The sequence below is a fragment of the Castanea sativa genome, chromosome 1 (assembly GCF_040712315.1).
Source record: "Castanea sativa cultivar Marrone di Chiusa Pesio chromosome 1, ASM4071231v1".
Taxonomy (NCBI): Eukaryota; Viridiplantae; Streptophyta; class Magnoliopsida; order Fagales; family Fagaceae; genus Castanea; species Castanea sativa.
In genome coordinates this window covers 53,436,648-53,449,797 of record NC_134013.1, presented here as the reverse complement: position 1 = coordinate 53,449,797, position 13,150 = coordinate 53,436,648, and the positions used below count along the sequence as shown (strand labels likewise).

General features: G+C 41.7%; 2 protein-coding genes across 2 annotated transcripts; both read left to right on the top strand.

The window, feature by feature from the left end:
* Nucleotides 1-4,123: 4,123 nt before the first annotated feature.
* LOC142629682 (uncharacterized) lies at nt 4,124-6,194 on the top strand. Its single transcript, XM_075803725.1, has 2 exons — nt 4,124-5,179; nt 5,379-6,194. The coding sequence occupies exons 1-2, from the start codon at nt 4,124-4,126 to the stop codon at nt 6,192-6,194; spliced, it is 1,872 nt and encodes a 623-aa protein (XP_075659840.1).
* Nucleotides 6,195-7,930: 1,736 nt separating this feature from the next.
* Nucleotides 7,931-10,276, top strand: LOC142629669 (uncharacterized). The gene is made up of 3 exons (XM_075803700.1): nt 7,931-8,874; nt 9,178-9,442; nt 10,259-10,276. Exons 1-3 carry the CDS (start codon nt 7,931-7,933, stop codon nt 10,274-10,276), a joined length of 1,227 nt encoding a protein of 408 aa, XP_075659815.1.
* The last annotated feature ends 2,874 nt before the right edge of the window (nt 10,277-13,150 follow it).

Genomic DNA, 13,150 nt, shown 5'->3' with positions numbered 1-13,150 from the left:
CAATACTAGGCCATGGGCAATCCACTGCATAGGATCTTTTCAGATACACAAAACCGTGACACTATTCAATTCTTTGGGCGGGTTGAAGACATTTTTGCAGGGTCCAAATGCTAACCACCTGCACGGTCAGACGATCATAATTTTTATTCTTTTTACTCCAGGAAGTGGTCCAAAAGTGATCCAATATGTGAGGAAGTGACTTGGGAAATGGGAAGATTGGGTGTATATGCAATGACTATTTCCAAATTATTCGCTAGAGAACAAGGACCGATTTTTTTTTTTTTGGGGGGGGGGGGGGGGGGGGGGGGGGAGGATTGTGTTGTCCTTGATGTGTGGTGATGTGGATTTAGCGTCCTGTTTGAATAATCATGCCTCTTTTTAGTTATTTATTTATTATTATTTAGAAAAATGGTATTATTTACGTGACAAAGTTTAGCTACAAAATTAGTTGTAATACTACAACTTTACTCAATACCTTTTTACTAGATATGAATTTTAAAAATCCACGGTTGGATTGTATATTCTTCTTATATCCTCTATGCTTACAAAATTTCTAATTTAATGGTTAGAATTTTAAAATAAGTAATAATGTTTAATGAGTTATACTAATGAGTGCCTTTAGGGCATTGGTTAATAATCTATTTTAGGAAAGTTTTAACATTATTTTTATGGAAAATGAAAAAAACTGTCAAAACATTAATTGATTTTTTTTTTCTCATAATTTTTTTTAAAATGAATTATTAACCAATGCCTTAAGAGTATTCGTTAACATTTTTCATGTTTAATTTATTAAGGTTGTAACTTTAAGTTACAACTAATTTTGTAACTACATTTTGTTCTATATATACAAAAGCCCATACAAAATTAGTGGTGCATTGGGCACTCCCTAGGAGTCCGCAATTGCATCAAATCCCATACATAATAGTGGTAAGCAAAAGATGGACAACTATTAAATTCTTTCATGCTGCTCAATTGCATTCTCCCCTTTTTGTTAGTCTATCTGCACATCCATTAGTATCATGGTATACACAACGTGGACGAACGGTCTAGTCATGTGCTAGCAGAGTCCTACAATCACAAACCAAAACAAAAATATTTGGTGCCAAAACACCATTGGTTGTTAGCCAATTAATTACAAGCTTTGAATCTACTTCTAATATGACATGTTTTAATGTTTATAGCTTAATCTCCATGCGAAGCTTAATCCATGTCTAACATTACGTAATTCAGCAATATTATTTGTTGCAATATCAAATATTCAACAAAAACCCTATTACTTAATGACCATACCAATGTCTAATGACACCCCCTCCTCTAGCTAGCCTTACCTGGATTGCCTAATGTACTCCCATTTGTATTTAAGGTGAGAAAAGGCTTAATCATACTTGTCCTACTTCCATTTTAGGCTCCCGATTATATATTTATATATGCACAAATTTTAACATTAATCTTTTTTTGATGATTTTTTTTTTACTGAAATTTTGACATTAATCTTATCCTTAAAGCGGCCAACCAATATGATTTAGGATCGGGAATTGTGTGACCCACAAGCAAGGAAGTCAATACCGTACCTAAAGATGTACCGGTTTGGCTAGCGGTACGATATATTTCGGATACCGATCAATACCAGTTTACCGTTTCGAGTTTACCGCTATTTTATATATATATATATATATATATATATATATATATATATATATATATATTAACAAAGAAAATTTATAAGTTTAAAGTTAAAAAAAAAAATCAAATTATCATCAATTTTGTCTTTCTATAATAGCCCAGTACTTTATATATAAATCTAAATTGTCTAATCATTATACTTAAAAAAATAATAATAAAGCTTATTAGAACAAGTGTAAAAGGCATATATCTCAAAAAAAAAAAAAAAGTGTAGAAGGCATAGACTCCACCTAACCCACGTGAAGTCTAAATTGAATTCAATGCCTGACATAACTTTTACCAAAGCCACACGTTACTTCAAAAAAATAATAAACACAACTTCACAGCCACACGATTTAAAAATGCATTGAGAAGCTGTAAACGATTGGTACGAGAAGTCTGTGTTGGGCGGAGAAGAGAAGATAAACCAGTAAGAATAAGAGATGCAGATTAACCAAAGGAGGACAAGATGCAGTGGTGGGCTTCGCCAGAACTTATCAGTGTCACGGAGCTATGGGTTTCTACTGGCAAAAATCAATTTCAAAGAGGTAATTTTCTTCTGAACTAATTTCAGACCAAAATCAATATTTCGGCCGGAATGACCGGAACTTCCCGAAATAGCCGAAATAACCCGAAACAACCCGGTATAAAAAGTGGTACGAAACAGGGGGGTCACATGTACCGGTTTACTCGCTGGAAAGAGAAATTTCGGCCGTACCGGCCGGTACGGTACGAAATTGACTCCCTTGCCCACAAGCCATGGTCTCTCTTTTTCACAAATTTAACAAAAATATGGCATGACATTCTATTTGTATCATGAAATTATTGAGACTTGGTTCTTACTATCAAGATTATTACATAATCTCTCAAAAAAATTATGTAATCGAATTATTACATAATCTCCAAGATCTAAATGCTTTCAATAACTCCATGCATAGTCGAATAATTACATAAACAACCAAACAACTCAACTCTAATCGAATCCCCAACCCCCCCCCCCCCCCCCCCCCCCCCCCCCCACCCCCCCAAAAAAAAAACCCAACTCTAAGCCATATATAATTTCAAATAATAGTTTTTCTTGATATACATACTTTATAACTTAACAGAGAAATAAGACAAGCTATAAAATTGAGAATTTTATTCAAGAGAAGATGATAATGGACCTTCTATTGCTATGGGAAAGTAGTCTTTTACAAAAAATATTATACCAAATATGATAAAAATGAGCTACGACACAAAGGATCTTTTGTTACTGAGTGTTTGCATTCATGCCCATGAAGAGAGTGATGAGAAGTTAGAATTTTTTTTATTTTTTATTTTTATTTTTAAAATTTTTACAAACCTGGTAGCTCATGTCATGGGATCCACAAATAGACAACATCTTAATAATCCCTGATGTGCTCTTCGTAACAGTGAAGTAAGTAATTTGCCATATGGTGATCCACAACTTTGGCAATTTGGAAGCTTGATTCTAGGCACCATTCAGCTAGTAAATAAATTTCTATATCAGCATGTTTAAGATGTTTACGATGCTTAGACATGCACCTGACCAAACTTTTGATGATACACTTCCCAAAATCTTTGCTCTCAGGCTTATATTTCTTTTTACAAACACCGGATTTAAATTCAAGGCATATGTATAATGGGCCATGAAATTTATCAAATTGATAAGGATTAAGAATGCTGATGGGAAGTGAAGAAGGATAGAAAGAGGAAGACATACCAGTACTTCCACTTCAAATAGTTTGGGGATAATTAACTCCATCAATACTGTTATAATAATTCTTCTAATGTGATTCCTAGCCATCGAGTTTCTATAAATCTAGAATTAAAAAAAAAAAAGGGAGTTAAATAGATATCAACTATTTATGGGGATATAGATAAACCTGTTGTGAGGTGCCGAAGACCCAAGAACCTGAGGACCCGAGGAAGGGAAGCTCGAGACGTAGTAAGCAAGGGAGAATATAGGAATAAGGAAACTTACCCGAGGATACCCGAAGATGAAGAAGCATGGGCTTTGATGACATAGGGGACGCATTGCGAATAGCTGAATGTAGCAGGATAACTTAGAAGGTTGCATTAAATGTCCAGCACCAACCTTTCTGGCCGCATTAATTAGAAAGTATCGACTTTGTCCGTTGCATTAATGTAGACGTGACATGAACAGTACGGAACGCAAAGTTAGGACTTAGCTCCATTACCGACGGACAGGTGTCGGGGGAAGAAGTTTAATAGATTGCAAGGTGTAGGGCTGAGATGATAGGAGCCAAGAATATAAATAGGAACCGGAATATACGGAGGGGGGACTTTTGTTGTTGAACCCTCTCTACCAAATATATTGTATTCGGATCTTTAGTCCAGGAGCTAGCAGAGATATTCAAGGTTGGTTTATGATTTTTTGGTCCTTACAATTGGCGCCGTCTGTGGGGACAACAACGTGCGACATTCTGTTTAGAAGTAGATGGCTGAGGCATATCCAGAAAGAGAGGAATCAGTGAGTTCACGAAGCAGGGAAGTAACCGTAAGTCTCCAGCAAGGAATAGGAAAGGGACATACCTCAAGGGTGGTGGAAGCACATTATAGTGGTCAGGGGGCTGAGCAACGATCACCAACTGAAAGGCAGATGTCTCGCGATGATGTATTGCAACAAATGCAATCTGAGATAGCTTACTTACGCAAGTGCTTGGATAGTAGAAAACGGGGAAGGAAGAGTTATGCTTGTTCTTCCAGTGACAGTTTGGAAGCAAACCTTAGAGGAAATGAGCCCCCAGTATTTAAGCCTTTGCGCAGTGTGACCCGTGTCAGCGCGTCTTCGGGTGTTAGGACAAAGAAGCAGAAGGAGATGGAGATGCCAGGTAATGATGGGATATATCATGATGATGGAGGTGATGCAATGGGTAAGGCCCTGAGGCAAATTGCCAAATCCCCTTTTGTGACTAGGATAAATAGGGCAAAGCTACCTCGTAGGTTTTCTCAACCCATTTTTACTATGTATAATGGGAGGACTGACCCTGTAGAACACGTCAGTCATTTTAACCAAAAGATGGCCATTTACTCGAATAATGAGGCACTGATGTGCAGAGTTTTTCCCTCCAGTTTGGGGCCCGTAGCCATGAGGTGGTTTGATGCTCTGGCAGAAGGTTCCCTGAAGTCTTTTGAGGAATTGACTAGGGCATTTGGAGCAAGGTTCATAACTTGTAGTAGGATTCCAAAACCCTTGGATGCTCTACTGTCTATGTCTATGAGGGAAGGCGAAACACTCAAAACCTACTCTGATCGATATTGGGAAATGTATAATGAAATTGATGGAGATGTGGAGAATGTGGCCGTGAGGACCTTCAAGGTGGGGCTTCCCATGGAGCACGGGTTAAGGAAATCCTTGACAATGAAGGCCGCGGTAGATATGCGCCAGCTCATGGACCGAATAGATAAGTATAAACGGGTAGAGGAAGACCAGATGCAAAGCAAAGGAAAAATGAAAGTGTATCCGGAGAGGAAAGACCTTCGAGGAGGGGGGGTTCCAAGGTAGCCAGCCTAAACGAGACTTTTCAAGCCACCCGATGACCGTCGAAACTCCTCTGATTAATTCATTATTCAAGGAACCCATGCATCACATATTGGAGAAAATTCGGCATGAACCATATTTTAGGCCACCCAATAAAATGAGTGGAGATGCATCCATGAGGAATTAAAACCTCCATTGCCATTATCATCAGGACAAGGGACACACCACGGAGGATTGCCGGACATTGCGCGATCATCTGAATCAATTGGTTAAAACGGGGAAGATCAATCACTTATTGGCTAAACCAGACGGGAAAGGGGGACAACAAGGCACTCGGAAATATAGGGGTCATGCTCCTCAACCATCTCTAGGCATTATTAACGTCATTCTGGCACAGCCGAGAGGAGAATTCGGGAAACCTTCTCGGGTCATGACCGTTCGAAAAGGTTTTGGAAGTGAAGTCATGGAGGAAAGCAATCAAATAGTTAAAAGAATGAGGTTCTCGGCGACGCCGGCATTGGGATTTTCCGATGAAGATAAAAAGGGCACGTATCAACCTCACGATGACGCATTGGTGGTAACGGTTCGTATCGGGGGGTATGATGTGAGACGAGTCTTGGTGGATGATGAAAGTGGTGTAGAACTCATGTATCCTGATCTATTCAATGGGTTAAAGTTGAGAGAAGAAGATTTGGAAAAATATGACTCCCCGTTGGTAGGCTTTGATGGAAAACAAGTAATTCCACGAGGAATGATTAAGTTACCTGTGCAGGTGGAAGGTTCCGAAGTACAGGTTAACTTCATAGTTGTTATGGCATACTCACCGTACACGGCCATTTTGGCCAGGCCTTGGCTCCATGCAATGGAGGCAGTTTCATCTACTTTGCACGTAATGGTGAAATATCCTATGCGAGGAAATGTGGGAGTACTGCATGGTAGCCAGATGGTAGCCAGGCAATGTCTAACGTCTGCCACTATTCGAACAGGTCAAGGTTCATTGGCTGGGGAGGTTTTGGAGACATCATAGCAATTAAAGGTAATTGCTTGGGAAATCGGTGAAGTTGAGGATGGAGGTTCTGCCGAAGAGATAGACAAAGTATTCATAGGGGAAGATAAAGAGAAATATTTTCAAGTGGGATCAAAGTTACCAATACTGGAAAGGGAGGAGCTGGTTCAATTCTTGCAGGATAACATTGATGTTTTTGCATGGACGACCTATGACGTCTCGGGGATTGATCCAGAAGTCATTTGCCACCATTTGAATGTTAATCCCCATGCTACGCCACGAAAGCAACCTTCTCAGCGTGCGTCATAAGAGCATGCGGAGGCAGTTAAGGAGGAGGTTAGCAAGCTAAAGCAAGCTGGGGCAATCAAGGAGATTTTTTATCCTGAGTGGCTGGCCAACACTGTAGTGGTAAAAAAGAAGAATGCCAAATGGAGAGTTTGTATTGACTTTACAGATCTAAATAAGGCATGTCCTAAGGACCCTTCCTATACCCGTAAATCGATCAATTGGTGGATGCAACTGTTGGGCATCCCCGAATGAGTTTCTTGGATGCATTCCAAGGTTATCATCAGATCCCTTTGTCACTAAATGATCAGGAGAAGACGGCTTTTCGTGCCCCTAATGACAATTACCATTACCGAGTGATGCCTTTTGGTCTTAAGAATGCAGGATCCACTTTCCAACGGATGGTGACCAGAATGTTTGATTCGCAATTGGGGCATAATATGGAAGCCTATATCGATGATATGGTAATTAAAAGTAAAAAGACGGGAGACCATTTGAAGGATTTACATGAGACCTTCTCAGTTTTAAGAAAGTACAAGTTACGCTTGAATGCATCAAAGTGCTCTTTTGGAGTGGGCATGGGAAAGTTTCTAGGGTATATGATAACTCATCGGGTAATTGAAGTTAATCCTGACCAAATCAAGGCCATCTTAGGCTTGCATCCTCCTCGGAATCCTAAAGAAGTGCAGAAACTAGCTGGTATGGTTGCAGCATTGAATAGGTTCATATCCCGGTCCGCAGACAGGTGCTGTCCCTTTTATCGTCTTTTGCACAAGTGGAAAGATTTCCGGTGGACTAATGAGTGTAACTTGGCTTTTGAGGATTTAAAACAATACTTGACTAAACCCCCGATATTAGCAAGACCAGAAAAGGAAGAAGTGTTGTATGCTTATCTAGCCGTTACAAATCACGCTGTAAGTCTCGTCTTGATACGAAATGATGATGGGGTTCAAAAACCAATATATTATGTCAGCAAGTCCTTACAGGAAGCAGAACAACGATACCTACCTTTAGAGAAAGCTCTTCTTGCCGTGGTACATGCAACGAGGAAATTGCCCCATTACTTTCAAGCTCACACCGTAGTGGTACTCATCCAGTTGCCCCTACAGGCTATTATGAGGAAATCGGATTACACGGGTCGTGTGGCCAAGTGGGGAACCAAGCTTGGAGCCTATGATGTCAAATATATGCCTCGGACAGCTATCAAAGGGCAAATTCTTGCCGATTTCGTGGCCGAGTTCACAAAAGGTCAGATCAGCCAAGAAGATACCATGGTGACAGTGATGAGCATCAGGATGGGAAACGTCACTCCTTGGGAAGTCTATACGGAGGGGGCGTCAAATTGAAAGGGAGCCGGGGTTGGAGTTGTGTTAATTACACCCGAAAAGTTAGTTATCAAAAAATCATTAAGGCTGGGATTCTCAGCCACTAATAATGAGGCTGAATATAAAGCTCTCTTGGTGGGCGCCCAAATGGTTAAACACTTGGGAGGGAAGATAGTGAAGTTGTATTGTGATTCCAGACTAGTGGTAGGGCAAGTTGATGGAGAGTTTGAGGCAAGAGATGGAAGAATGAAGAGTTATCTTGAACGAATCAAAGGGGTGTTAAGTTTGTTTGAAAGTTTCCAAGTACAACAAGTCCCAAGAGGACAGAACGCTCACGCTGATTCATTAGCAATGTTAGCCACATCACTGGACTCAAAATTACCACGGATGGTCATAGTTGAGGATTTACTGACCCCTAGCCTGACAAGCATCTCGACGGTAAGGGTTCATAATATTCGTGTGGGCCCAAGATGGATGGACCCAATCATAGATTTCTTGCAGCAAGGAGTACTACCTGAAGATGGAACAGTGGCCGAGAAGGTACAAAGAAGTGCTCCCCGTTACTGGCTGTCAGAGGAGCAGAAGCTCTATAGGCGCTCCTACGCAGGGCTGTATCTGCTCTGCGTACATCCTGAGGCTGTGGAACCCTTGTTGGAAGAATTGCATGAAGGGTTATGTGGGAGCCATACCGGAGGAAGATCGTTAGCTCACAGAGCCATGACTCAAGGGTATTGGTGGCCGAACATGCAGAAAACCTCTCAAGAGTATGCCAAGAAATGTGATCAGTGTCAGAGATATGCGCCAAACATTTATCAACTAGGAGGTACTTTAAATCCATTGTCCAGCCCATGGCCCTTTGCTAAGTGGGATTTAGATATCGTTGGACCCTTTCCTCGAGCAATTGGTAATAAGAGGTGGCTCATTGTCGGCACGGATTATTTCACGAAGTGGGTAGAAGCCGAACCGTTAGCTAACATCAGGGATGTGGATGCAAAGAAATTCATTTGGAAGAATATCATAACTCGCTTTGGAGTCCCCCACACCTTGATTTCTGACAACGGGCTTCAATTTGATAGCAAAGCTTTCCGACGGTACTGTGCAGGGATGGGAATAAGAAATGGATATTCAACACCGGCCTATCCTCAAGGAAATGGTCAGGCCGAAGCAACAAATAAGGTCATCTTGGCTGGGTTGAAGAAGCGTTTGGATGACGCTAAAGGATGCTGGGTAGAAGAATTGCCTCACGTATTATGGGCCTATCGCACTACGCCCCGAAGATCGACAGGCGAGACACCCTTTTCAATGACGTATGGTATGGAAGCTATAATACCCTTAGAATCGGGTTTTCCCACCCTGAAATCCGACCAGTATGACGATATGAGTAATTGTGACAGGATGCATGATTGTTTGAATACTATTGAGGAAAGAAGAGAAGTAGCCAGTGTGAAGATGGGTAGCTATCAGCAGAAACTCAAACAGACATACGATGAGGGAGTCAGGTCCAGGCCCTTAGTACCAGGTGATTTGGTGCTGAGAAAAGTAGTAGGGACAGCAAGAAATCTAGCTTGGGGAAAATTGGGACCTAATTGGGAGGGGCCGTATAAAATTACCTCATTAGCAGGTGTAGGGGCTTATCGTTTGGAAGATCTGGATGGAAGGGTGATTCCTCGTCCTTGGAATGTAAATAGCTTACGACGTTATTATTATTAAGAAAAGAATTTCCTTTTGTACTAAAAATGTTGTCTTTTTTTTTTTTGCTTTGTTTTCATTTGTATCAATCCCGCAGTTATCAAAACACAAGTGTTAAACTGACCTTAGTTCTTGTTCAGCTCCTCGGGCCACAAGTCTAAGAGAAATTAACCACTTGTAAAAACACAAGTGTTAAACTGACCTTAGCTCTTGTTCGGCTCCTTGGGTCACAAGTCTAAGAGAAATTAACCACTTGTAAAAACGCAAGTGTTAAACTGACCTTAACTCTTGTTCGGCTTCTCGAGCCACAAGTCTAAGAGAAATTAACCACTTGTAAAAACATAAGTGTTAAACTGACCTTAGCTCTTGTTTGGATCCTTGGGCCACAAGTCTAAGAGAAATTAATCACTTGTAAAAACACAAGTGTTAAACTGATCCTAGTTCTTATCCGGTCCCTCGGATCATAAGTTAAGGAAAACCTAGCAACTAAAAAAACGAGTCAGATACAACATGGAATCATAAGTCTAACATAGTAACTTTTCAAAAAAAAATAAAAAAAAATAATAAGTGCTAGCGTATCTCAAACCATTAAGTATTAGAGTAAGCAATCTTTAGATGCGCCAAGTTAATTGTGCTTCATGCCTCGTCTCCCAAACGTTGTAAAAAGTTAAGTAGTTAAGTTATGGTTCCCGAGTTAATCCTTCTATGTTTCTTAAATCACAAGTATAATAATGAACAACCTTTAATTTATATCACGATTTTTGGTTGATATAAGCCTTTGTCTAGATGCGTAAAAGGAAATAGTTGAACGGCAACACATGATGATAATAAATGCATAACAGAAAAGCCGATATTAGTCTCTTGTAAAATATTCAGTACAAAAATGTGGCAGTTATATCGCCCCTTACACCCATACATATATAAAAAAAACAAAACAACAAAAATAAAACGACTAAGCAAAAAGCTGCTTGTCTTTTCTCTTCTCCGATTCTTTATCTTTCTTCTTCTTTTTTACTGGCTCTCCTTCAGCCAAGTCACTTTCAATTACTTCTTCCACGGGCTGGGCTGTAGGAGAAGGGTCTTTCGTTGTTGGCGCATCAGATGAGTCAGGAGCAGGGACGAGCGCAGCTGATTTACTTGTTGGCATGGGAGCAGGAGCTAAATGTAATGCCGGAGGATAGTAAACGTTGTCTAGAGCTCGGAGTTCAGAGTCAGTGGCTACCCCGGTAGCATCCAAAGCCCGACCCCAAACCTCCAAACAAAATGCTCTCGCAACCCCTTTGAGTTGGGCGGTCAAGCTATCAGCTGCCTTCTTCATCCCAGCGTCATACACTGCTTGCTCAGCAGCGGCCTGCTCCTGCTCCTTGGTGGCTAGCACTCTTTGCACTTGTTTAAGCTCAACAACAGTAAGGGCGAGCCTGTTTTGAGCTTGCTTTTGGGCCTTAAGAGCAAGAGTTGCCTGCGATTCATAACTTTGCAGGGCAGCCTCAGCATTTTTGTGAGCTTTTTCCACCTCGGATAAGCAAGTGAGGGTCTCTTTTAAGTTTAGCTCTGCTTCTTTTTGGGCCCTCACAGTCGCCTCAGCATTGTGCTCAGCTTTCCGGGCAAGGTCCAATGAGTGATCTACCCATTCCTCAGCCATGAAGGAAGCCTGGACCGCCTATAATGCATTTGAATGAACAAAGTTAGTAATAATAAAAGAAGTAGGCTCGTAGATGAAGTGTGCAAAGACTTGGGAAATACCTTAGCTAAATCCTGTTTCAATGACAGGAAGACTTCCCTCTTGCGATATGACCGCAATTCGGCCGTATCTTCGGGAAGGCATAGAGCCTTCTCTAAACACTCGGCCACCAGGCTCGAGCTTCCCTTCTTCGGGTCCCTCAGGTTGGCATCATCCAAAACGGGACTACCCGAACTGAGGGTGAAGTTGGGTCGCCAGGCTGATGCCTTCCTTGTAGGCTCACTACTGGGGTCCTTGGACGAACCAGTAGGAGCAGATTTTTTGGAAAGGGCTTTTCCAGCCCTGGTATCTTTAGCAGAAGGGTCGAGACTCTCCCCTTCTTCGATTTCTATTACATTTTTATTACTTTGGCCCCTCTTTCGTTTTTTGTCCGCCACTTTTGAAGAAGGTGCTCGTGTCACAGTCGGGGTAATTGGACGAGGAGGGACCGACATTACCGGTGAAGAATCGCCTGCATGCGCTTGTAGCAAGGCCAACAGGTCGGGCTCTTTCTCTTGAAAACCCATTGTTCTGGTTGAGGGATTGGAATTGCAAGGAGCGTCTTTGCGGTAGAACACTTCAAAGTCCTTCTCCGTCACCTCGGGTTGAGTTGGCTCGGGAGTGGCAGCTCTTTCTTCAGTTACAGGATTGGCAGCCTGTTCCGAGGGATAAAGTAATTGGGCGGCAAGTGGGGCAGGAAGTTGTGTGTCTTGAGTTCCTGCGGGCGGAGGTGTAGGTAGAAGGAATCTAGGAACCACAACGTCAATCAGAGCTAGTCGAAGATCCCTTGCTCTGATTACGTTCTTCGGGCTTTGGAAACGTTTGGTGGATGGGGTGTAGCCGAGGATGATGTGGGCTGCTCGGAGCTGTCCGTCCCTATGTAAAAATATTTCTGACCGAAGAATCCTGTTTAGATCTTCACGGTTCACAGCGGACAAATTTGGAGCGGTATGGTAATCGTCTGCAATAAGAAATAAAACCGTTAGAATGAATAAGTTAAGCAATACAAATCACATAGAGGGGAAGATGGTTAGTCCTAAATACTAGGTTGGTCCTCGGGAACCCTACCTGGCACCCATTCTCGGGTAGGGCAGTGTAAGCCGTCATGCCAATTTCTCGAAATGACAAGGTAATCTTCATCCATCCCTTTACTTGAGTCGGGTAAGCAAGAGATCAGCCTAACGGAGGGGTTTCTACACTTCATATAATATTTAGTCCTGTCCTCTTTTTGGCAATTGTACACCCAGTTTACATCTTGCCAGGTCAAATTGGTCCCCATCCTTCAGTTAAGGGCGTCTATGCATCCTAAAATTCTAAGGATATTTGGGGAACATTGTGATGGGGTAAGCCTATAGTTTATCAGAAAATCCCTAGTCACTCTACCCATAGGAATTTCCATTCCCCCCTCGATAAACGCACTCATTGGAATCAAAATGGATTCAGGAGGCCATGATATGAGTGGAATTTCTTCTTCCTCACAATACTGAATGTCTACATCATCGGGGATCCTATATTGGTTTTTAAAGGCGACCTTCGCCTCATCTGTGTTAACTAACTTAGCGTACCTACCCATTAATCCCCACGACAAGAGGAGAAAAGCAAACAAGTAGAAAGAAGCAAAAGGGAAATGAACACACCTCTGAAGAATGCTTAAAACTTGTCCTCGGGAGCTCTCTCTTCTTTTAATCCTTCAAAACGCCAAAATGAGCTTCATCCAGACTGAAGGTTTGCTTTTATAGGAGGGGGGGAAGTAGAAATAACGAGGTAAGGGCGGTAACTTTCCCGCTCATAATTAAGATCGAAATCTGAGCCGTACAATATTCATCCAGCCATAGAACGTGCGCGGGAAAAGAGACGCCAGACTCCATAACTGCTCCATCGTGGGATACGAGGCGCCAGATGCGGGTCATGGGGCAGTGAAAAGACGTCTGTACGTGTGAAAACAAAGGAACATGTAA

Coding starts and splice junctions, on each gene's coding strand:
- LOC142629682 (XM_075803725.1), top strand. CDS start 4,124: ATGGCTGAGGCATATCCAGAAAGAGAGGAATCAGTGAGTTCACGAAGC. Junction 5,180..5,378: donor AAGACCTTCGAGGAGGGGGG/GTTCCAAGGTAG, acceptor CATTATCATCAG/GACAAGGGACACACCACGGA.
- LOC142629669 (XM_075803700.1), top strand. CDS start 7,931: ATGGTTAAACACTTGGGAGGGAAGATAGTGAAGTTGTATTGTGATTCC. Junction 8,875..9,177: donor GATAGCAAAGCTTTCCGACG/GTACTGTGCAGG, acceptor TAATTGTGACAG/GATGCATGATTGTTTGAATA.